This window comes from Hippopotamus amphibius, chromosome 3 (assembly GCF_030028045.1).
Source record: "Hippopotamus amphibius kiboko isolate mHipAmp2 chromosome 3, mHipAmp2.hap2, whole genome shotgun sequence".
In the NCBI taxonomy this organism is placed as follows: Eukaryota; Metazoa; Chordata; class Mammalia; order Artiodactyla; family Hippopotamidae; genus Hippopotamus; species Hippopotamus amphibius.
The window spans coordinates 145,787,016-145,812,760 of NC_080188.1; the positions used below are offsets into that span (position 1 = coordinate 145,787,016).

Sequence of the window (25,745 nt, forward strand, 5' to 3'; positions counted from 1 at the left end):
ATAGGATTATCATTGCTTTGTTGTTGTTTTTGTAAAGTAAAAATATGGAAAAGTAACACCACCATCATCATCAACCTACAAACAACAGATCACAGTTTCACCAACATTTCATAGAAGAATGAACATTTTAATCCTCCAAATAAATTTAAAAAACTCAAAATATAAGACAGTCACTTATGTTGAATAAATACATCTGCATCATCACCACATTTTCCTTATTTCATCTTGAACCAGTAACAACTTTATCATGACCAGCACTTGGATCAGCATTTGGAAGCCACCGTTATATAGCATACATACCAATTCCCACCATATATGTTTCTCTTTCCATTTCTGATACTGTACAAGTATCAAAATGGACTTTTCTTAGGTATACATAAACAGAAGCCAATTAATTTTAGATATGGGCTCTGTGGGTATCTGTGTATGATACTGTGATTTATAATAAGGAATATATATTTTTTGGAATCAAGCAAAGAGTTCCTTAAAACCAATGGAATTTTCTAGGTGACAAGATAAAGGTGTCTTTTGTTATTTATAAAAAGTCCCATTCAACCACCCCTGACTTTATGTTAATGAGGGGACTTTTGGAAAACCACCAGGAAATCTAAGGATGGGGGCTGGTCGTCAAGGGAACCAACCAAGATTACAGCAATGAAACTTTCAGTCTTCCACCCTCACCCCCCAACTCTACCACCCCCAACCTCCAGGGAAAGGGACCCTAAGTTGAATCAATTATCAACAGCCATATGATCCAACAACCCCACTCCTGGACATATATCTGGAGAAAAACATAATTCAAAAAGATACATGCACCCCCAATGTTCACAGCAACACTATTTACAATAGCCAAGACATGGAAGCAACCTAAATGTTCACTGACAGATGAATGGATAAAGAAGATGTGGTATATATACACAGTGGAATATTACTCAGCCATAAAAAAGAATGAAATAATGCCATTTGCAGCAACATGGATAGACCCTGAGATTATCATACTAAATGAAGTAAGTCAGAAACGAGAAAGACAAATATCATATGGTGTCACCTATATGTGGAATCCAAAATGTAACACTGAACTTATTTTCAAAACAGAAACGGATTCACAACACATAAAACAAACTACGGTTACCAAAGGAGAAAGGAGATGGAAGAGGGGTACATTAGGAGTTTGGGATTGGTAGATGCAAACTATTACATTCAGAATGGATAAATAACAAGGTCCTACTGTATAGCAGAGGGAACTATATTGAATATCCTGTAATAAACCATAATTGAAAAGAATATAAAAAGAATATATATGTATATGTGTGTGTGTGTGTGTGTGTATGTATAACTGAATCACTTTGCTGTACGCCAGAAATTAACACAACATTGTAAATCAACTATGCTTCAATTTAAAAAGAAAAATCAATGGCCAATTATTTAATCAATCATGCACAAGTAATGAAACCTTCATAAAAACCCAGCATGGGGTTTAGAAAGTGCACAGGCTGGCAAACAAGTGGAGGTGCTGGGAGAGTAGTACATTCCTGGAGAGGGCATGAAGCTCCGTGCCCCTTTTGTCATACCTACCCTACACATCTTTTTCACTGGGCTGTTCCTGAGTTCTGTGAGCTGCTCCTGAATTTGAGGAGGGGGTGGTGGAAATCTCTGATCTACAGACTGTAGGTCAGAAGCACAAGTAACAACATGGACTTTAGTTTGGGGGGGCATCTTGTAGCACTGAACCCTTAACCTGTGAGATCCGATGCTATCTCCAGGTAGATAGTATTAGAATTGAGTTAAATAATAGGACACCCAGGTAGTGTGGGAGAATTGCTTGAGGTGTGGAAAACCCACATATCTAATGTTAGAAGTAGTGTGCAGAGAGTAGAAACTCTGAATAAAAACAACAGAGTGTTCCTTCACAGCATATATATACCAAAAAAGAAAAAACAAGTATACACCAAAATGGTGACAGCAATTATCTCTGAGTTGTTAGATTATAGACAATGTCACAGCTTTTTGTTATTGTCTAGACTGCTTTGTAAACATTGTTATGTATATTGTTATGTTATGTCATGTTATGTCAGGTTAGGTTATATGGTGAGTGAAAACTAGACATAGTGGAAAGATGGCTTTGTAGTCAGAGAGACCTGTATTCAACTTCTGACTATGGGTTATAAGTGGCTTCTGAAAAATTACTTAATTTCTTTGGTACTTTACTTTCTCATCTATATAACTACAATAATGATGCCTTCTTCAGAGTGTAGCACTTAGCATGAAGGTTAGTAAATAGAATATATTTAAATGTCAGTTATAATGTCTTAACGTTAAGGTGATTTTATTACAGAATGGAGTTATTATTTCAAGGATACTACCAAGTTGACATTAAAATTTAAAGAGTCTTGAGAAAATTCACATTCTTATTACTATACATTAAAATTATAAGCAAGGGCAATTTTGTTAAATAAAAGAAACATTTCATTTTTTAAATCCCTGAAAATTAGGGCAACGATGTATTTCAAATCCTGGTCTATGGTTTACTTGCTATATTTACCAGGCCTAATGTTTAACAAACTCTGTCAAGAAGGTTAGAACAAACTAAATAATGTAATAAAATTTTGTTAACATAAACATGTTGCTAGAATTGGCAATGGATGTGGAGAAGAAATCCATAGCTCTTATTTTAAAAAGTACTTTGAGTATAATAACAAACACGGAAACTTTTCAAGTAAAAAAAACAAGTCTAGTATTAAAATTGGAATCTAATATTTATACATAGAAAGTCATAAAATGCAACATTTCTTCAATAAACATTTACTAGGTGCCAATCAGGATTTTTTTTTGGTACCAAACAGAGAGAATAAAGAGATCAACGACTTCTACATCAAAGGCTTTCCTCTCTTGAAAGTGTACTCTATTCTTGCCACACCAGACTTCGAAGGTCTGAGTAAACCATCTGTCAACAAATTGCTAAAAAATAATCATCTCAACATTTTTGCCACCCACGGTCACAATTTAAAACTTAGGCTCCTTGAATCATCATCTATCCTCTCCTTTCATCCACATACTGCTATGTGCTTCCCTTAATAAACCCAAAACCCCATGGATCCCTTCCCTTCCAACCATTCAGTGTGCCTCACTGAACCTCTTCTACAGTAAACAAACTTCCTTGAGATAGAACAAAAAATGATGGATAGATAAGTATTCCTAGCTTTCCTAGCCTGCTGCCTGCTAAACAGCATTCTGGCTTTGCCTACTCACATTCTTTCCCTACCTTGCCCTCAGAGGTAGCGTAGCTATAGTTTAAAAAGAATTCAGCAACTGGGAAAAGCAAGAAGCAGAAAACACAAAAGCAGATTCTCAAGAGAAAAGCAATGAGTTGAAAATGAACTATACTTGCAATAGGGTTTTAGTGTTAGGGAGACAAAACGCATCCAGAAAGGCAGACAAGTAATAACCTCACATAGGAAAAAGGCCCCTTTTCCTCTATAACATATCCCAGTGAATGTCTCTAAGTCATTCTTTTATGTTTTCTCCTTTATTCACTACAACACTCAACGAAATCATGAAGGTCTTGTTGAGTCTACTCACTACTGAACCACTATGAACTCCATCTACTTCTATCCCTACTTACCACCAACAATCCTAATCCAGGCTCCAGGCCTCTCTTGAGACTATATTACTACTACACATTTAAGGCCAAAGTGAAGAGCTTTCTATAACATACTTTATTCTGTAGGTAATTTTCTTGGGAATGGAAAATAGAATATAGAACAAGAAGGGACAAATAACTTCACTCACTAATTCCACAGATATCTATATATAAATATACTATGTGCTAACGTTACATTTATGCAATGGAGACCCTACAATAAATTAGACATAGTTCTTGCCTTCATGGTATTTACAATCTAAAGAAGAAGAAAACACAAATTAATGAGCAATTTCAGTGTAATATAAATCTTTGACAGGGATAAGCAGAGGGTATTGTTGCAAGCTCTTTTTTTTTTAATTAATTAATTAATTTATTTATTTATTGGCTGCATTGGGTCTTCATTGTTGCTCAAAATTTCTCTAGTTGTGGCGAGTGGGGTCTACCTTTTGTTGCAGTGCACGGGCTTCTCATTGCGGTGGCTTCTCTTGTTGCCGAGCACGGGCTCTAGGCACACGGGCTTCAGTAGCTGCACCTTGTGGGCTCAGTAGCTGTGGCTCGTGGGCTTTAGAGCACAGGCTCAGTAGTTGTGGTGCACAGGCTTAGTTGCTCCGAGGCATGCGGAATCTTCCTGTACCAGGGCTCAAACCTGTGTCCCCTGTACTGGCAGGAGGATTCTTAACCACTGCACCACCAGGGAAGTCTGCTGCAGGCTCTTAAAGGAAAAGAAGCTAACTTTTTTTTTCTTTTAAAATATTTATTTATTATTGATTTATTTTATTTATTTTTGGTTGCATCAGGTCTTAGTTGTAGCACACAGGATCTTCCTTGAGGCATGCAGGATCTTTTGTTGGAGCACGCAGGCTTCTTTCTAGTTGTGGCATATGGGTTTTTTCTCTTCTCTAGTTGTAGCGTGCACACTCTGTAGTTGTGGAGTACGGGTTCCAGAGCACATGGCTCTGTAGTTTGCAGCGCTCAGGCCTCTCGCTGAGACATGCACCCTCAGTAGTTGTGGCACATGGGCTTAGTTGCCCCACAGCATGTGAGATCTTAGTTCCCTGACCAGGGATTGAACACACTCCCCTCCATTGTAAGGCAGATTCTTTACCACTGGACCACCAAGGAAGTCCTGAACTTAACCTTCTAATCAGGTTCATTCATTCGTCTGAAATTTATTTTTGTACAAGATGTGAAGACTATTTTCTTGTATACAGAGAGTCAATTATCTAAAACAAGTAGTTAAATATTCTATTATTTCCCCCAATTTAACTGAAATGCCACTTTATCATATTTAAAATGCTAAATGTGCTTGGATCTGCTCCTGGGCACTCTATTCTGCTATAGTTGTCTGTTCCTGTATCAATATCATATTGTTCTCATTGACTAATTAGTAAAATTTAATATCTGGTACGATAATTTCCTGCTTACAGACTACCTTTAAAATATTATTCAATATGGCAAAAGTATCTTTAAAATTGTAATAAAACTATAGCGTGAGAGGCAATATTCATAAGACATATCAAGGAGATAGTAATCCTAACATAAAGATGTCCTACCAGTTGTTAAGAAGAGGGCAAGCAATCCAACAAAACTAGGCTGAGGCTATTAACAGGTAACTAACATAACAGGAAACATAATTAGCCAATTAATACATTATCAAAACCAAAGCAACAATGAGATATCTTTCACCAAGTAGATTAGCAAAATGATCATAACTGTTCTGGAGAAAGTGACATAAAACAACACTGCTTTTTTGGAAGATGACAGACTACAACTATTTGGGAAAGTAATTTCACAGTATCTATTGAATATTAAAAGGTGCATACCCCTTGATCTAGCATTTCCACTCTTAGGAATATAGTCAATTAAAATACAAGTTCCAATGTATAAAGCATATGGGCAAGTATGTTTACTGCACAGCACTATTGATAACTGGAGCAAATAAGAAAATATCAATAGAGGTCAACAAGAAAACTGTTAAATGGATCCATTCAACATATCGATTCTACAAAATATTATACTGTTGCCCAAAACAAAAATTAAATATAAATGCCCATGAGATATTTTAGGTGACAACAGCAAGCTTCAGAGCAATACATACTTTGCAATTCCATTTTTATAAAAAGAAAACATACACACACACACAAACATACAATTATACAAAGCGTAATAATAAAAGGATACAGCAAAGTTAACAGTTATCTCAAGGGGCAGATCTAGTCAAACTGAAGTTAACTAATGGAGCAAAGTTCTGCAAAAGGTCAAAGGTGATGGAGTCAAAGGCAAAGATTGATAGCAATAATCCTAAATATAAAGATATACCTTATCCACATTGAGAGGAAAGATAAGAACAGGTCCAAATATGGATAAATTTGTATACGGGGGAGGGATGAAAGGAAATGCTGAGGTCAAAGCATAGAAAGTTAAGAAAGTTCATGCTTGAGTAACCAACGGCTTTCATTTTCTCCAGGAAGAATGAGTTATAGAATGAGGGTGCGGGAATATTTATATAATGTCCCTATACTGGAGATAGGGATCATAACTGTTATTCTTGCTGTATGGCTATGTAATAAGAGACAATGAAGATAAATGATTTGCCCAAACATACGCTGAAGACTGGGAAAGCCGGAACTCAGGTTTCTTGATCTTTGATGTTTCCTTCTTATTCAAATTAAAGAGACTCAAAAAAAAAAAAAATTAAAGAGACTCAGTGTTCAGTAAAAAAGAACCTAACAATATCCATGACATAAAGAATACCTGCTAAGCAACAGAATAACAAAAAAGAAATTAAGGACACAGGCTGAGTCTTCAGAAATCTTGTATCCCTCCAAACTACACAGATTTGTAGGTGTGGATACATACATCAGAAAATTTCCAACTCTGAATTTCTAAAAAAATCTCTAATTAAAGTTTGTGCTTTTTAAGGAACTACATTCCAAGGAAAGAATGCTAAAGCATGTGAAAACAAACAATAAATACATTGTGTCCAAAGGGAAAAAAAACATTTCACAGAATAGATATGCTTTTAGAAGTCTTCTGAGGAAGAATATCAAATTCCTTCAGTCATCTTGCTGTCACACAAAGAGATTAATAATCAATCCTTAAGCCCCACCTTTTATTTACCACTCCTAGCCATTTTCTTTTTACTCTCACAGAAATACCTTTCTAATAACTTCTATCTTCAGCACAAACTGGATTCCTGTAAAGAATTTAAAGTTCATATGACTAATAACACTTTATAATTTAAATATCTTACATCCTCTAATTGGTTTACAAAAATGCTAATACAAGAAGTAAAATTTTTGCTTTAAATATTTTCCTATCTGTTTTGTTTCTTCCTCAAACATAAAAATAGCTAAATAGGAAACAGTGGATAAGAAAATGTGAGGAACGGAGAAAGATAATGGCAGAGTAGAAGGATGTGGAGTTCGTCTCTCTCCACAGATGCATCAGGAATACATCAACAGGTGCAACAATTCAAGGGATCAATCCAAGAAGATATAACAACTGTAAATATCTATGCACCCAATATACGAGCACCTCAATATATAAGGCAAATGCTAACAGCCATAAAAGGGGACATCGACAGTAACACAATAACAGTAGGGGACTTTAGCACCCAATTACAACCAATGGACAGATCATCCAAACAGAAAATAAGGACACACAAGCTTTAAATGACACATTAGGCCACCTCGACTTAATTGATATTTATAGGACATTCCATCCAAAAACTACAGAATACACTTTCTTCTCAAGTGCACATGGAACATTCTCCAGGATAGATCACATCTTGGGTCACAAATCAAGCCTTGGTAAATTCAAGAAAATTGAAATCATATCAAGCATCTTCTCTGACCACAACGCCATGAGACTAGATATCAATTACAGGAAAAAAACTGCAAAAAATAAAACCACATGGAGGCTAAACAATACGCTATTAAACAACCAAGAAATCACTAAAGAAATCAAACAGGAAATCAAAAAATATCTAGAAACAAACGACAATGAAAACACAACAACCCAAAACCTATGGGATGCAGCAAAAGCAGTTCTAAGAGGGAACTTTATAGCAATACAGTCTGACCTCAAGAAACAAGAAAAATATCGAATAAATAACCTAACCTTACACCTAAAACAATCAGAGAAAGAAGAGCAAAAAAAAAAAGCAAGTGAGCAGAAGGAAAGAAATCATAAAGATCAGAGCAGAAATAAATGAAAAAGAAAGGAAGGAAACAATAGCAAAGATCAATGAAACTAAAAGCTGCTTCTTTGAGAGATAAACAAAATTGATAAACCATTAGCCAGACTCATCAGGAAAAAAAGAAAGAAGACACAAATCAACAGAATTAGAAATGAAAAAGGAGAAGTAACAATCAACACCACAGAAATACAAAAGATCATGAGAGACTACTACAAGCAACTATATGCCAACAAATTGGATAACCTGGAAGAAATGGATAAATTCTTAGAAAAGTACAACCTTGCAAGACTGAACCAGGAAGAAATAGAAAATAGGAACAGACCAATCACAAGTACGGAAACTGAGACTGTGATTAAAAATCTCCCAACAAACAAAAGCCCAGGGCCAGACGGCTTCACAGGCAAATTCTATCAAACATTTAGAGAAGAGCTAACACCTATTCTTCTCAAACTCTTCCAAAATATAGCAGAAGGAGGAACACTCCCAAACTCATCTCACGAGGCCACCATCACCCTGATACCAAAACCAGACAAAGATGTCACAAAAAAAGAGAAAATTACAGGCCAATATCACTGATGAATATAGATGCAAAAATCCTCAACAAAATACTAGCAAACAGAATCCAACAGCATATTCAAAAGATCATACACTATGATCAACTGGGGTTTATCCCTGGAATGCAAGGATTCTTCAATATACACAAATCAATCAATGTGATACACCATATTAACAAATTGAAGGATAAAACACAGGATAATCTCAATAGATGCAGAGAAAGATTTGACACGATTCAACATCCATTTATGATAAAAACTATCCAGAAAGTGGGCACAGAAGGAAACTACCTCAATATAATAAAAGCCACATATGACAAACCAACAGCCAACATCATTCTCAATGGTAAAAAACTGAAAGCATTTCCTCTAAGAACAGGGACAAGACAAGGTGCCCACTCTCACCGCTATGATTCAACACAGTTTTGGAAGTTTTAGCTATGGCAATCAGAGAAGCAAAAGAAATAAAAGGAATCCAACTTGGTAAACCAAAATTGTCACTCTTTGCAGATGACATGATATCATACATAGAAAATCCTAAAGATGCTACCAGAAAACTACTAGTGCTGATTGATGAATTTAGTAAAGTAGCAGGATACAAAATAAATGCGCGGAAATCTCCTGCATTCCTATACACTAACAACAATAAATGAGAAAGAGAAAGTAAGGAAACACTCCCATTTACCACTGCAGTGAAAAGCATAAAATACCTAGGAATAAACCTACCTAAGGAGGCCAAAGACCTGTATGTAGAAAACTATAAGACACTGATGAAAGAAATCAAAGATGATACAAACAGATGGAAGGACATACCATGTTCTTGGAGTGGAAGAATCAAAATTATGAAAATGACTATACTACCCAAAACAATTTACAGATTCAGTGCCATCCCTATCAAATTACCAATGGCATTTTTCACAGACCTAGAACAAGAAATTTTACAGTTTGTATGGAAATGCAAAAGACCCTGAATAGCCAAAGCAATCTTGAGAAGGAAAGATGGAGTTGGAGGAATCAGGCTCCCTGACTTCAAGGTTACAGTGATCAAGACAGTATGGCACCGGCACAAAAATAGAAATACAGATCAATGGAACAGGATAGAGAGGCCAGAGATAAATCCATGCACATATGGGCACTTTATCTTTGACAAAGGAGGCAAGAATATACAATGAAGAAAAGATAGCCTCTTCAATAAGTGGTGTGGGGAAAATTGTTGGACAGCTGCATGTAAAAGAATGAAATTAGAACACTTCCTAACACCATACACAAAAATAAACTCAAAATGGATTAAAGATCTAAATGGAAGGCCAGATACTATAAAAGTCTTAGAGGAAAACATAGGCAGAACACTATGACATAAATGAAAGCAAGATCCTTTTTGACCCACCTCCTAGAATAATGGAAATAAAAATAAACAAATGGGACCTCATGAAACAAAAGCTGCTGCACAGCAAAAGAAACCATAAAGACAAGAAGACAACCCTCAGAATGGGAGAAAACATTCTCTAATGAAGCAACTGACAAAGGAATAATCTCCAAAATATATAAGCAACTCATGCAGCTCAATATCAAAAAAGCAAACAACCCAATCAAAAAATGGGCAGAAGACCTAAACAGACATTTCTCCAAAGAAGACATACACATGGCTAACAAACACATGAAAAGATGCTCAACATGACTAATTATTAGAGAAATACAAATCAAAGCCAAAATGAGGTATCACCTCACACCAGTCAGAATGGCCAGCATCAAAAAATCTAGAAACAATAGATGCTGGAGAGGTTGTGCAGAAAAGGGAACCCTCCCGCACAGTTAGTGGGAATGTAAATTGGTACAGCCACTATGGAAAACAGTACGGAAGTTTCTTAAAAAACTAAAAATAGAACTATCATATAACCCAGCAATCCCACTACTGGGCACATACCCTGAGAAAACCATAATTCAAAAAGATACATATACCACAATGTTCATTGCAGCACTATTTACAATAGCCAGGACATGGAAGCAACCTAAATGCCTATCAACAGAAGAATGGGTAAGGAAGATGTGGCACATATATACAGCCATAAAAAGGAATGAAATTGAGTTATTTGTAGTGAGGTGGATGGACCTAGAGTCTGTCATACAGAGCGAAGTAAGCCAGAAAAACAAATACCATATGCTAACACATATATATGGAATCTAAAAAAAATGGTACTGATGCACCCAGTGGCAGGGCAAGAATAAAGACTCAGACGCAGAGAACAGACTTGAGGACATGGGTGGGGGGGGGGAGGGGAAGCTGGGACAAAGTGAGAGAGTAGCACTGACATATATAAACTACCAAATGTAAAATAGATAGCTAGTGGGAAGCTACTGCATAACACAGGGAGATCAACTCAGTGATCGATGATGACCGAGAGGGGTGGGATAGGGAAGGTGGGAGGGAGGCTCAAGAAGAAGGGGATATGAGGATATATGTATAAATACAGCTGATTCACTTTGTTGTACAGCAGAAACTGTCATAACAGTGTAAAGCAATTATACTCCAATAAACAGCTGGAAAAAAAAAGAAGAAAATGTGAGGATAAAAAGAAATTTTCATTGATTTGTAATATTCTAAATGATATCTAAGTGATATGAAGTTTATGTGTCCTTGGGACTTCCCTGGTGGTCCAGTGGTTAAGAACCCACCGTCCAATACAGCAAACCCGGGTTCAATCCCTGGTTGGGGAATGAAGATCCCACATGCCATGGGGCAACAAAGCCCATGTGCTACATACAACTAACACCCGACACAGACAAAAAAAAAAAAAAAAAGTTTGTGTCCATACAGATGCAACTAAGTGGGTTTGTATTTAATGAGTTTTTCTAAAGGAAAAAATGTTCTAATCACCTCAATATCATTCACTAAATTATGCAACTTCTTCTTAAGCAAATAAAATGCACCTATGCTATGACTATATTTTTTCATAAACTGGCTATAGTGATATTTGAGCATATTACAAATGAAAGTCAAATTATTTTCCACAGCTTTCTTAAATTGTATAGCTCTGTAAATCATGTTACTTATTTGACTGCTTTAGGCTTACTAGAGTTAAAAGTTATTCTGGAAAATAACTATGTATAATAAAATTTCCTTTTGGGTATCTAATACTAGGTTTGTCAACATTTTAAAATGATTTTTTCTTATATTTCATAAATATTCAAAAGAATATCTTTGTTAATAACTAAGACAATTTAGGACTTCTGACTCTTGAGACTAATATGCCATGAAGGTTTCCCTAAACTAAAGAAAAACTGGCAGTTTACAGAAGATCTGACTACTAGAGCATTTCAGTTCTCCTCCAGTTACTGTGGAACTTAAATTTTAATATAATTAGTGACTGGTATATACACACAATTTCTTAGAAATATCTTTGAAAAAGAAATATTAATCCTAAGGTCAAATGCAAAGAGCATGGATAAGACTAAATAACTCAGAGGAGAGAGAATCATAAGTCAGGATTTTTCATTGAAAATTAGGCAAAATTTTGCTATATAAAATTTGGTATTTGGACACTTTATTTCTGTGTCTATATATTTCTATATTTATAGCAAAATGTAGATTTTTAAGCAATCCAAAAATTTACAGTGTTATATCTATCTACAGTAGAATACATTGTCATAGTGGATTTTAGTCCTTATCTAAAAACTTTTGAAAAGTCATCATGGGGACTTTCCTGATGGCGCAGTGGTTAAGAATCTGCCTGCCAATGCAGGGGACACGGGTTTGATCCATGGTCCAGGAAGTTCCCACATGCCATGGAGCAACTAAGCCTGTGCACCACAACTACCGAGCCTGCGCTCTAGAGCCCATGAGCCACAACTACTGAGCCCAAGTGCCACAATTACTGAAGCCCGCGTGCCTAGAGCCTGTGCTCCACAACAAGAGAAGCCACCACAATAAGAATCTGCACACCGCAAATAAGAGTAGCCTCTGCTCGTCGCAGCTAGAAAAAGCCCACCCACAGCAACTAAGGCCCAATGCAGTGAAATAAACAAATATTAAAAAAAAATCATGATAAACTGTTATAATTTTGCTAAGCAAAAACTTGGCAGGTGTTTTGATTTACTTTTTTTTTCAACTGGAATATAATTGCTTTACACACTTGTACCAGTTTTTGAGGTACACCAAAGTCAATCAGCTGTATTTATACACATATCCCCATATTCCCTCTTGATTTACTCTTAATTTTGCTGACAAATCTATTATATTTGCACTGATACGTTCATCCCTAAAATTTCATGTAAGTATGCTAAATTTAAGTAAAATATTCCGTTCAATTTAACAACTGAGCAACTAAGATGTGCAACTCTCTATGTTATAACTTTTAAACAATTCTGACTGTAATCATCAATAATAATATGGGTTATATGATTATTCAGTAACCATTATAAAAGAAATAAATATTATGAAACAATATTTATTCTTACTACTTGAGCTGTGTCATTTTATATTCTATTTAATTTTTTAAATGCTAGTTGTAACCTACTAAATTGATTTTGGAACTCACCAATAGTGTTTGAAAAATGCTATTATACTCTGGAAGCATGTATGAGACATAAAGACAAGTAATGATCTTGTTTGAACAATCTGGACCTGGCCTCAAATCAGATAAACTTCACGACTATTAAGTTACACTAACCTCTAATTATATTTTAGCTAAAGATAGCAGGGTTCACGTCATTTATTTAAAAAATTCTTACGTTGTACCAAAAAGAATCAAAGGTGTATACATATATAATCATATAATAGCAGTACTAAAAAATGCAAAGCTAAAATGAAATAAGATAGATTAATTCAAATTGGGAATTCTGGAAATACTGTTAAGATGTAGAATTTGGGCATAATTTTAGAGTATTAGCTAGACTTCAACAGGACTAGTGGCAGCAAGAGGAAGAGGAGTGGCACTAGTATGAAAGGTATCATACAAAAAATAGAAGAGTACAGAGAATGTTCAAGAATGGAGGGTATTCCCTCCATTGAGGCTGAAACAGAGAATTTGGGCAGACACAATATTTCCAGTCATATTTTTTAATTTACCACTATACTATATTTAACACTGTTAATGATTTCCTCTACCAACTCTCCATTCTTTAGTTTCCAGGGTGCAGTATTTTGATTTTCTTTCTTGCTCTGACCATTTCCGCTAGTTTCTACTTCTTGGGATATCCTATCTCTGACTTTTCTAAGCAAACTTCTTTCTCATTTTACAAGCACTACTCAGTGATTCTCATTTACTCCTTGTATTCACTGTTATCTAAAAAAGGCACTGGCCAAGTTTTCCTGTAAAGGACCAGATAGTAAATACTTTAGGCTTGACAGGCCAAGAGGCAAAATCAAGGATATTATATAGGTACATATATAATAAGAGAGAAAACAAATTTCTACACATTTCATTAGCAAAATTCAAAATATAATAATGCCAATTGAGTACAGACTACTAATGAGAAAATACAGACTACTAATGAGAAAATGTAATTCTTTAGTGGGGAAAGGGGACTATAACAGTTTGCTTAATTGGGGCTCAAAGTTAGTATTCCCTATCATCAAAAATCTACCACAGGGCTTCCTAGGTGGCACAGTGGTTAAGAATCTGCCTGCCAATGCAGGGGACACGGGTTCTATTCCTGCTCCGGGAGGGTCCCACATGCCGCGGAGCAACTAAGCCCACGCACCACAACTACTGAGCCTGTGCTTTAGGAGCCCATGAGCCACAACTATTGAGCCCATGTGCTGCAACTACTGAAGCCCATGCGCTTAGAGCCCATGCTCCACAACAAGAGAAGCCATGGCAATGAGGAGCCCACACACCACAACGAAGAGTAGCCCCCGCTCACCTCAACTAGAGAAAGCCCACACACAGCAATGAAGACCCAACACAGCCAAAAAATAAGTAAGCAAATAAATAAATTTATTTTTTAAAAAAATCTATTGCAAATGTAAATCAGTAAATGCTGATCTGTAATGAGAGTCTATGTATTTTGTCTGTGGAACTGTCTATTCACCAAGATAGGTACTGCCAAATACTGGTATCAGCTCATGAGTATATAATTTTGATTGAGCATATTCCTCACTTGGAAGACATTTATAGAATGCTAATAAATTTTTCTCCTGATACTCGTGTTTAAGTATGTCATTACTGCAGATTTACTACTTCTAACTGAAATTTAGGTTATAAGTTCTCAACTGCCCAGTTAAATAGATTTTGAACTATGAACATTTCCTTTGCACTTGCATCAAGTCCCAAAAATTGATGCTAGAATTGTAGTTTGAGCTCAAAAGGTCTATCTGCTGCAAATCTATGTGGAATGGAGATCTCACTCCTTTTTACTTTTGAACAGCATGGGAAGTAGATACCGCAGCTTGACATTTACTTGTGATGCAAACAACGCTCCTTGTCAAAATGACCTCACCATAGCATAGTTTTGCATGTAAGTGTTGTTCTGCCTTGTATTTTATGTTAAGTTTATTTTTAAAAAATATCAAGTCTACAGAAAAAGCTGATTTCCAAACCTACTCAATACTTCATAATGATGGTTGAGGGTGGGGTTTTTTGTTCAGAAATATTTCAATCGACACTTTGTTCAAAATATCGCAATAAAATGTAACCACTGCAAAACCAGTGAATGGCTGTATGATATAGCAACAATGTTTAGCTTTGATTTCTGATAAAAAATTCCATGGAAATGATAGTAGTTGTTTCCAAAAAAAACTGAATGAAGCGCAATGTTGATACTACTGGTTCAAAGCATGATAGACTCAAATATTTGCTGCAAACTACCTGCTGATTAAAATAGACAATGAACATCCACATGCTTTAAGCACCTAATATTTTCACATGATTTGTAAATCTGTCCAAATAAGCCTTTTCCTGCTCATACATATTTTTACCACTCTCAATTGTAATACTTTTTAGCAGATTCCAATTCAGTCGTACCAAATCAGAGTTTTCTCAACTTCTTTGAAAATAATATGACCATAATGATTCCACATAAACTGTTCACAGAGGCTAATTCCTCAGCTACTTCAAACACTGACTCCTCAAATAACAAGGACTGAGCAGAATGAGCAACATCTTTCAACTAGAGAGTCAAAGAAAACCTCTCAATGTGACAGGAAATGATTATTTCCCTGTTTTTACAATCCACCACTGATGCTGTTCCCATTATCCTCAACTTTTTTAGCAACTGTTCTCACCAAAAGGCTAATAATAGTCTTAGACGTCTAAGTTTATTTTCTGTGGACACATTTCTTTGGCTGCTGCAATCAAGCATGATTTAATTAACTCAAGATTGGTAAATGGCTTTCCTTGCTTGGGGAATAAGTGAGCCACTCAGGAACTTATATTTTCATTTTTTATCTTGTGAAAAAATTCTGCTGTGATAAGATACTGTTTTAAATTTTCTAACAGTTCTGACTGCGGCTTTCCTGTGAGTTATGGATGTTGAGATCGTGCTCAACTTGGCAATGTAGACATTTATTGTATTCTATTAGTACAAGTGAAGTGTAGTCGTGTAATAAACACTATGCTGTAATTCAATTCATTAACAAAATAATCTACACTCTACTTTGCCTTAAAAGCACGATATTTGAAAAGTCTACTCTTATTTTGATATGAGGTATATGCACTATTAATTTTAAAAATAATAAAATGTCATGGTATAGCAATATATATAGTGCTTGAAATGCTATCAGGTTATAACCGTCACTGCAATTTGTAGTCTGCTGAACACAGCAGTGCAAAGTAATGAGTAACACATATAGTGTATTACCCTCTGTCACAGTGCCAGTCTCCATCACAACTAGTCAACTCTGCCACTGTAGCACAAAGGCAGCCATAGATAATACATGAATCAAAGGGCATGGCTGTGTGTCAATAAAACTTTATGGACATTGAAATCTGAACTTTATATAATATTCATATGTCATAAAATTTTCTTCTTTTGTTTTTTTTCAACTATTTAAAAATGTAAAAACAATTCTTAGCTTGCAGGCTGTACGAAAATAGGTGATGAGCCAGATTTGAGCTGCAGGCCACAATTTGCCAAAATCTGCTCTATAAAACTCCAAAATAGATAGTGCTATTCACTCTCAGAAACACCAGACTTATATATCTCACCCATTAAATATATCACATGACAATTCAAACCCAACATATACCAAATTAAACTAATTATCTTCCCACCTACTCTAAATTTTCTCTTCCTCCTATATTCCCCAACTCAATTCATCAACTACTGACCACTGAATCCCACAAGTCAGACACCAGAAAACTGGGAATCATTCTAAATCCTCTCTCCTCCAAAACACATACACAAGAGTTTCATGATCAAAAAAAATTTGTTTCTGAAACTCATGGTTGTGAAAGCCTAATTTCCTTACCATAATGCACAAGGTAATATATAGCATGACTCATCTTTCCTCCCTCATCCCCAAGCCTCTTTTTCTATCCTCCATCAATAGGAACATAGCAGGTGGCTTCAAATCTCCATGCTCACGAAGCCCTCTCTGCCCCTTCTCCCTTCTTGGTTTAGCCAACATACATTTGGCTTAGAAGAGCCCTCACTGACTTCATCCCTTTGAATAAATGTTATATTTTCCTTACATGAAACAATGTGAAAATATTATTTACTTGACTGCGAATTCCTTGTGTAGTTTCCTCACAAGAATGTAAGAATAAGAAAACAGATCCTTCGTCTGTCTTATTCACTACTGAATCTCTAGAATCTAAAGAACAATGCCTAGCACAAAGCACATGTCCAATAAATATCTATCAAATTAATGAAAAATGTCATTAATTTTTATATCCAGAACATACTGGCTGGCACAAAGAAGGACCTCAACACATGCATGCTAAAAAATAAATCTTGAAATAAAAACTAGGGTCAGAAAATGAAGAGTCTTGAATAAAGTCCAAGGAGTTGTACAACTCAACTGTGGCAGATTTCATCTTATTTTCCTGTTCACGTGTTCATCTCCTCAATGTTCAATTGGTAGTGCTTTGAACAGTTTGATTTTCCTCCAAGCTCTTTCCCAACTTCTTCTGTCAAGTGGTTCATGATGTTAATATAAAATTAGACACAGCCCAGATTTTAAATATGGCTCTACTTAAAGTAGCACATGACAACTTTGAAAAATATGTAAAATTCTAAATAGTAATAGAATACTACCAATAAAATACACTGAGAAAATCATGAAAAAAATCCTCTTATAGAATTTTTTAATACTTTTATAGAATTTAAATGTTTGGATTTAGTTTTGACTTGCTTATTAAAAAACAGAAAAAACTCCAATGAAAAAGTATTGAATTACCCAGGGAAAGAAATCACATATCAAAATAAACAATTTATATTCTGTGAAATTCAGTGGTTTCCTAAATATATTTACATTTAAATAATGCTTAAGAGAGAATAATGCCAAATTCTGCCAATAAAAAATTAATAAGGATATAGAAACATATAAAAAATGATTCTTACTAAGTTATTGTCATCCTGGAAAGCATAATGCAAAGTTGTAATCCATTTATTGTCTCCATTCACTAACACATCCCTTTCTTCACGAAAACATGCTGTCTGAAAAGGAAAAAAAAAACATTTTTAAAAAAAATACTTTATGTAAAACTAGGAAATATATTATGCAAACAACTGCTTAAAATATTTATTATACTTTCTGTTCTGAAAAAGGAATACATCCAACATTATATGACTTTCCAATACGTCAAGTTTCAAAGAACCCTCAGAAACTGAACTGGAACAGTACACTTAAAAGTATTTTATATTTAAAAATACTGTTAAGTTCAAAAAAATCAGAAAAATACACAGAATTATTTAACAATGATGGTCCAATCTACCATCTAGATAATATAAATGTCAATATTTTGTCACATTTACTTCTGATCTTTTTGTTTTTAAGAAAATACAAGTTGCAGCCTTCCTGTTCCTAGAGCATTCTCATCCTTTCTCCCTCTGAGAAAACAAATAATCTGAAGTTAGTATATATTCTCCATCACATGCTTTATTACACATGTATGTGTCCAAAAACAACAGAACTGTTTTGTGTTTTGAAAACTTCCATGGATAGTGTAATTTTATCTATCCCTTTGCAAAGTGATTACTTTTTACTCAATAATGGCTGTTTACCTTTTAATTGCTATGGTATTCCATTGTATGAATACAGCAGAATTTATGTAACTCCTCAATCATGAAAACATAGGTTATTCCCAATTTTGCATTATTTCAATGTTGCAATGAATATATTTGTGCAAATGTACAGTAAGTCCCCTACATACAAACCTTCAATTTGCAGACTTTCAAAGATGCGAACATGAGTTCCCATGTCCAATCCATAAGTTAGTTCACCTGTCTGGCGTACATTGTAACATGCATGCATCCTCTACAAGTGGCTGTGCTTTTGTGTAATTTACTGCACAGTACTATGTACAGTACAGTAGTACAGTATCTTTATTTCAGGCACAGGATGTCCAGAAGTAAGCATAAAAGCAGCGGTGATGTAGCTGGTACAGCACTACCCAGACATCACTGGATCGTTTTTTCAAGGGGGTAGACAGAATTGAATCCAGCCGGGAACCAGAACCTGTGCCATCAACGTCAGGTGTGAATGAAATCGCAGCTTGCCCTCCGTCTCCTATTGCTGATGATCCTTCAGCTCTACCATCTCCCACCTTCTCTCCCTCCTCCACTCAGTAAGTCCTCTTGCCTGTTGTAATATCTCATCGATGCCAGCCCCTGTATGCCAGCTGTTGTACCGTACTACTGTACTTTTCAAGGTACTATACTGTAAGATTAAACATGTTGTCTTTATTTTTTGCATTTGTTTGTTTTTTATGTATTATTTGTGCAAAAAGTATTAACTTATTACAGTACAGTACTACATAGCTGATTGTGTTATTTGGGTACCTAGGCCAACTTTGTTAGACTTAGGAACAAATTGGATTTCAAAGGTACTCTCGGAGTGGAACTCATTTGTATGTAGGGGACTTACAAGAGTTTCTCTAGGGTATACACTTGGAATTAGAAATACTAGATTTAAGCATTTTCACCTTTACCAGATACAGCTAATTTTCTTTCCTCAGTGCTATATCAATTACTACCCTCACCCTAGTGTATGAAATCTCCCCTTTTCCCCACATCCTCAACTGCACTTGACATTGTTAGACTTTTAAGTGTGTGTTAATACGATGGGTTATAAAATAATATCTCCTCATTCTTTTAATTAATATATTTCTAATTACAGGTGCAAATAAATAATTTTTTTGTTGCACTCACATATTTATTTTTTAGTTTATTTTTATTGGAGTAGAATTGTTTTACAATGTTGTGTTAGTTTCTGCTGTACAGCAAAGTGAATCGGCTATATGTATACATGTATCCCCTTTTGTTTGGATTTCCTTCCCATTTAGGTCACCACAGAGCATCGAGTAGAGTTTCCTGTAAATAAATAATTTTACATATGTTTATGGGACATCTGAGTTTTCTTTTTGAAAAAATCCCTTTGCCCATTTTCTCTCATGAATTGTCTTTTTCTTACTGATTTATAGAAGTTTTAATTTATTCTGAGGATATATTTCCACTATGATAAAGATATATCCTGGAGAACCTTAGAAATGTGTGGCTAAAAATAAAAAATAACTTTATATGATACATTGTAATTCTATAATATATCTTTAAATTTTTAATTAAAAAAAACACTACGCCAGAAAGTTCAAAAAGAATTGAAATGGCAAAGTAGAAACTAAAGGTCTCCCTGAGTCATGCCCTTATAGTTTCACTGTCCACCTGTTATATCCAGAGGTTTCCATCAATAACTCAGTTGAGTTTCTTCTCAGAAAATTTCTGTGTACACATAAGCGCACGCACACACACACACACACACACACACACACACAGTATTCATGTAGCATTCCAACTCCCCTATCCTTTCCTTCCTTACACAAATAAGATCACAGTGCTCTGTAAGTCTCTTTTTTCAAATAACAATATATCTGAACAGCTTTCCTTACCAGTACATAGAGAGCTACCTAATTTTTCTTAATGCCTGTACCACATTCCACACACACTGAAAAACCATACAGTATTCTACACATAGTAGGTGCCTAATAATTTATTTCCCACAAGATAAATTCAATAGCCATGATATACAAAACAATTAACATTACCTAATTTATCCTAAGTACCCTAATTTTTTCCATGTATTTCCATAATTTTTATTTGATCCAACAGAATTTCCAAAGCTATTCATTAAACAGCATCACCAAGGAAAATTTTAAAAACAAATAAAGCTTCAAGCAAATGAATGGGTAGTTTTATCTGTCAATTTAATTATTAAAATCTATAATACTATGCTTTATTTCAATTTAAGGGGAAAACAGAATCACTTGACATATTCACTGCTAAGTTCTGTTTTACACTTTAACTGACCTGAGGTTACGGTTTGCTGCTAACATTTTAGAGAGGTGGTGAAGTCTGTCAAGCCTAGGAGACTCCTTTCTCCTGGCTTTATCTTACCAGGACAGCTATCTGAAATTTTAAAGACATTTCCAGCTAGAATCTGGAAAAGTGACTGATTGATGACTCCAAACTAAATAAAGCTCCAAAGACTACCTGTCAACAGAATAGATTAACTTTAGTAAATCCTAATCTATTCTAAACGATGTAGTGAAAAAATAATTTTTAAAAACATAAAATATAGACTATTTATAATATAAATCTTTAAACATATAAAAGAGAAAGCAGTAAAATAATCCCCTGCCCCCAATGTACCCATCAACCAATTTCAAGAATTATTTTATTGTTCAATCTTATTTCATCTACAGTCTCACACACTTACCACCACTCTCCCTCCACACACATTATGTGTTTACACTCACACATAATTGTTTATATACAGGATTTTTTTGAAGCAAATCTCAGACATCATATGATTTTATCCATACATATTTAGGTATTATAAATTATTCCTATTAATGCCTCAGATACTGAGTTTAGATGTGAAGCACAGTCTCCTTTTTTGCTTCAGTATGTCATACTGTCCTCAATTGGCTGTCACAGTTGAGGAGGGGTGGGAGGTAATGCTAGTGGCACCTAGTGGGAAGAGGCCAAGGATGCTGCTTCACATCCTACAACGCATAGGACAGCCCCCACATGAAATTATATGGCCTCAAATGTCATAAGTGCCACTGTTGAGAAACCCTGTTCTAGATCAATATTAACTAAACCATGATGCATGTATACTAAGGATTCAATATAAAGAAATTTAATACTGTCAATTCTAATTACATTTTTGAAAAAACTAAGTAAGATTTTTTAAAAATCCTCCCTTAAAAAAAAGAATATTTGAGTCTCTAAGAGTGCAATAATCACAAAAGAGAAGTTACTGGCGGCCATGTAGCTTCTTCATATTTTGTCACTCAGTTTCTATTCAACCAAACGTTCTGCTTGCACAATGATGGTTTTGACTGTTATGCAGTTTTACATGTTAATATTCAGTTATATATAGTTTAAATTTTACCCTTAATGGGCTATTGGTTAAAAAGAAAGAAGAAAAGGAATACCTATGCTGAAATAGAAGTTAACACAGACCATATATAAGTGATAATTCTGCAAAACTGTCACATGATTCTCTTCCCTATATCCATAGATGCATTCATCAGATCAACATTCTTATACAGAATATTGAAATTGCACAAACATTTGGAAATCACGTTTTAATCTACTTTGGCTTCTAATTTATAAAGACTTATCTCACCCATAAAGTATTATCACAGAAAAAGACTTTCAAATAATAATTGAATCATTCTCTCTCAGCTAATATTTGAAGGGGGAAAAGTCAAGTTTTTTATTTTTAAAAAACAGATAAACAAGTGGAATTTTAAATTGCAAAATGCAAGAACTTCAAATATCAGCTCTTACATACCAAAGCATCAATTTACTTTTAAATCTCCGTATTAATATGTATTTGGTGGCCAAATCAAACATTACATATGTCATATAAATCATTTGATAACATCCACAATTGGCAAAAGTGTGAGAAAACAGACATGTTTACATACTATGAGTATAAAGATATACTGATCCAACTTCTTTTTAGAAGACAATCTGGCAATAGCTCTCAAAGTTTAAATGTATACCCATCCCGCACAACCCAGGAGTTCTACTACTGAGGTGCTTAACCTGGGGAGTGGATAAATTCTAGAGTCAACAGAATGTGAAAATCCCTTAGTGTAAAAATTATCCTTAAAATCCCTTCAACCTCAGCATACACAACCTGAAGTACCTCAGGGTAGCCAACAGCAATATCTCTGATTAACAGTATTTCACAGCCCCTTTTATTTTTATTTTACATTGTATATACTTCCTGAGTAGCGTGACTAGTTCTGATGCACTATTTTATCTATTGTTTTGAAATTTCTCTTTCCCAAACACACATAGTCAGCTGTGGTGAAATAACCAAATAAAAACAGTAAAAAAGGTGGAAATAATCTAAATGCCCATCAATGTTTAAAAAACAAAAATCAACCTACTAAACAATATATCCATTAAGTATAATGAAACTATTAAAAAGAATCAGGTAAATGTATAAATGTGGAAATGGGAAAATCCAACAGATATTATTAAATGATAAAAGCAATGTGAAAAAAATCAGTCTTTCAATATGATTCCAATATAGTAAAATTTTCAATTAAGGATAAATAAGAAGCTCTTAATAATGATTTACTTTGAACAGAAAGACTGATATCAGAGGGAGAAAAAAAAAGCTTTCGTTTTTTTACTTCTTATTTTCTAGAGTGCTTGCGTTTTCTTTTTTTAACTATACACAGCAGATCAGGAAGTAGAGGCATTTCCAATCTAATGACCTCAATTCATTATTACTATTACTACTGCTATTACTGCTGCTGCTGCTACTACTACTACTACTACTACTACTACCACCACCACCACCACCACCACCACCACCACTACTACTACTGGCATGTACATTTATAAAAATAATAGAACAGGGCTAACAACAATAACAAAAATAATAAGACAATAAGCATAAACCAGCATTACCACAGTTTAACACATATTATTCCTCCACTTACGGTGTAGAGACAATTATCTTTATTAAATAAATAAGATAACTCAGCCTTGGAAAGGTCTGACTCTTGAGATGGAGAGCATTTCTGTAAACTATACTGCATCCTCCAATGAAACGAGTAAGACATCTCCTACATGAGTGAAGTCAGTAAGATTTGAATAAATTTGAAGAGAGTAAAATTTACACAATATATTGGGAGAAGTTAACTTAAGGGATTGTTGATGTAATGACAAAGTTCGTAAGTGGTGAATCTATAGAGATATTAATCTTTGTAACTATAAGATTATTTACTAATTATCTATCTGCCAGGTATAGAAAGAGACAATTTTCCTAGTACCATCAAATAATCCACATCCCACTAATTATATATTTGTTATATACCATAAATAGAAATAAATATGACAAACAGGTTGGAGGTAAATCTCTGAAAATTGTTTTAAATTATCAACAATACATAGATTTAAAAAGTAAGAAATGTTGCTGCTCATTTGTAATTTATTAAGCATCACTGGCAAGACCAGTTTTCCAAAGTTAGATAAGTAATGATCAGAATGGGTTTCTTTTTAATGTTTTTCTAAAAAAGGATTTGACAATTCAAGCCACAGAAATATAATTCCATTCTACTTTAAAATGAATTCCTCCTGAAAAGTTTCAGTGTTGAATTTCTTCCTAAAAAATGAAAGATTCTAATAGTTTGAGGCAAGTTCATTTCAAGTAGTGAACCAGGGTTATATCTCTCAAATAAACCCCATTTGGTCATGGTGTATAATTCATTTTACATATTGCTGAACTCTATTTGCTAACATTTTGTTAAGGATATTTGCATTTATGTTCATGAGGCATATTGATCTTTAACTCTGTATGATCCTTATCTGGTTGTTCCATCAGAATAATACTGATTTCACAGAATGAGTGACGTTCCTTGGGTCCCAAGGCCCCTGGCTGGTCCACATTCTCTCTGCCTTTCAGAGTCTCTGTATATCTGTTTTATATATAATGTCCATGGTCTTTAGCTGTACTTAACAGGAGAGATAGAAAGAAACACATCTATTCCATCTCGTACCAGATATAGAATATATTAATGATTTTAAATTCAACAAAATAGTATTTAATTTTCAATTATTCCTGTTTTATCTGCAATTTTACCACTCCCTCCAGTCAGTAATGAAAGCTAAACCAGTTACTCTTTCTTTTCAAAATTCTTCCCCAACATTTCCAATACCCTAAAAAGTAAGGACAAACTTTAATTCAATTCTTTTAAAGATATAATCTTGGAACACTAACCCACTACAATTATGAGTTCTGCAAAACAACTAGAACATAATTATTCACTATTTTTTAATAATAAGACTTATTGCTCCAACTGCTGGCAATGCTGTCAGCCCCTCAAGGCTTTATCTCAGTTGCCGAAAGCGTACTAGTCCAAGGCTATGTCCTTCTGGAGGCAGCCCATATCCAATGACTGACTGAGGCAAGTGCATGAAGGTCAATTATTTGGCCCAAGGCAGGACAACTCTGAAGGACCACTTCTGCTCCACAGCTCCTTGTTGGATCAACAGAGGCTGTTGAGACAGCTTGACTTCTCCCTGACAAATCATGTTTCACTTCCTTTCCCATCTATCAATGTCAATTTCAAAAGCACCCCCTAATAAATAGACTGCATATTAAACTCAATCTCTGTGTTCACTACCTGGAAAGTCCAACCAGTGACAGAAAGGCAATTCAGTCTCAGGGAAATACGAAAGTAAATGCTGAAGTTATTGAATATAATGGGCACTGGCACATATGTCAGACAATGACATAAAACTTTCCAGATACTTTTTTTAAATGGGATTTTGTTACCTCTGTAATTACCTCTGGGAGGTAGAGGGGGGCTGGACTTGGGTGGGGTATAGCCAAAGTACTTTTAGCTTTATCTGTAATGTGCTATTATGTGCCATTATTTGTTTTACAAAGAATGTAGCTCTATTTCACGTGGGTAGTTTTTTTCAGTAGACAGAAAAAAAGACTGAAAGCAAAACTTGCCAAAATGTTACTGATTAATTCTAAGTGATGGAATACAAGTCATTATTAGTTGTCTTCTTTGTGTTTTGTTATATTTTTCAAATTTTCTAAAAGGAAGAAATATTGAAGTATTTACTTTCACTACCATAGTATGTATCTATCATCATGGAACCATTTTTGCTTTTCCCTATGTGTTTGTTGTTTTTCAGGTTGCTACAAGTA

General features: G+C 34.8%; 1 protein-coding gene across 6 annotated transcripts in view; it reads right to left on the minus strand.

Moving 5' to 3' along the window:
- Nucleotides 1-25,745, minus strand: part of CDC42BPA (CDC42 binding protein kinase alpha) — a 338,413-nt gene that overhangs the window by 199,176 nt on the left and 113,492 nt on the right. For all 6 annotated transcript variants that reach the window (XM_057729074.1, XM_057729072.1, XM_057729071.1 and 3 more), the window contains exon 4: nucleotides 17,900-17,995. In XM_057729074.1, the coding sequence (XP_057585057.1) occupies nucleotides 17,900-17,995 (96 nt within the window). The remainder of the gene's footprint in view (nucleotides 1-17,899; nucleotides 17,996-25,745) is intronic.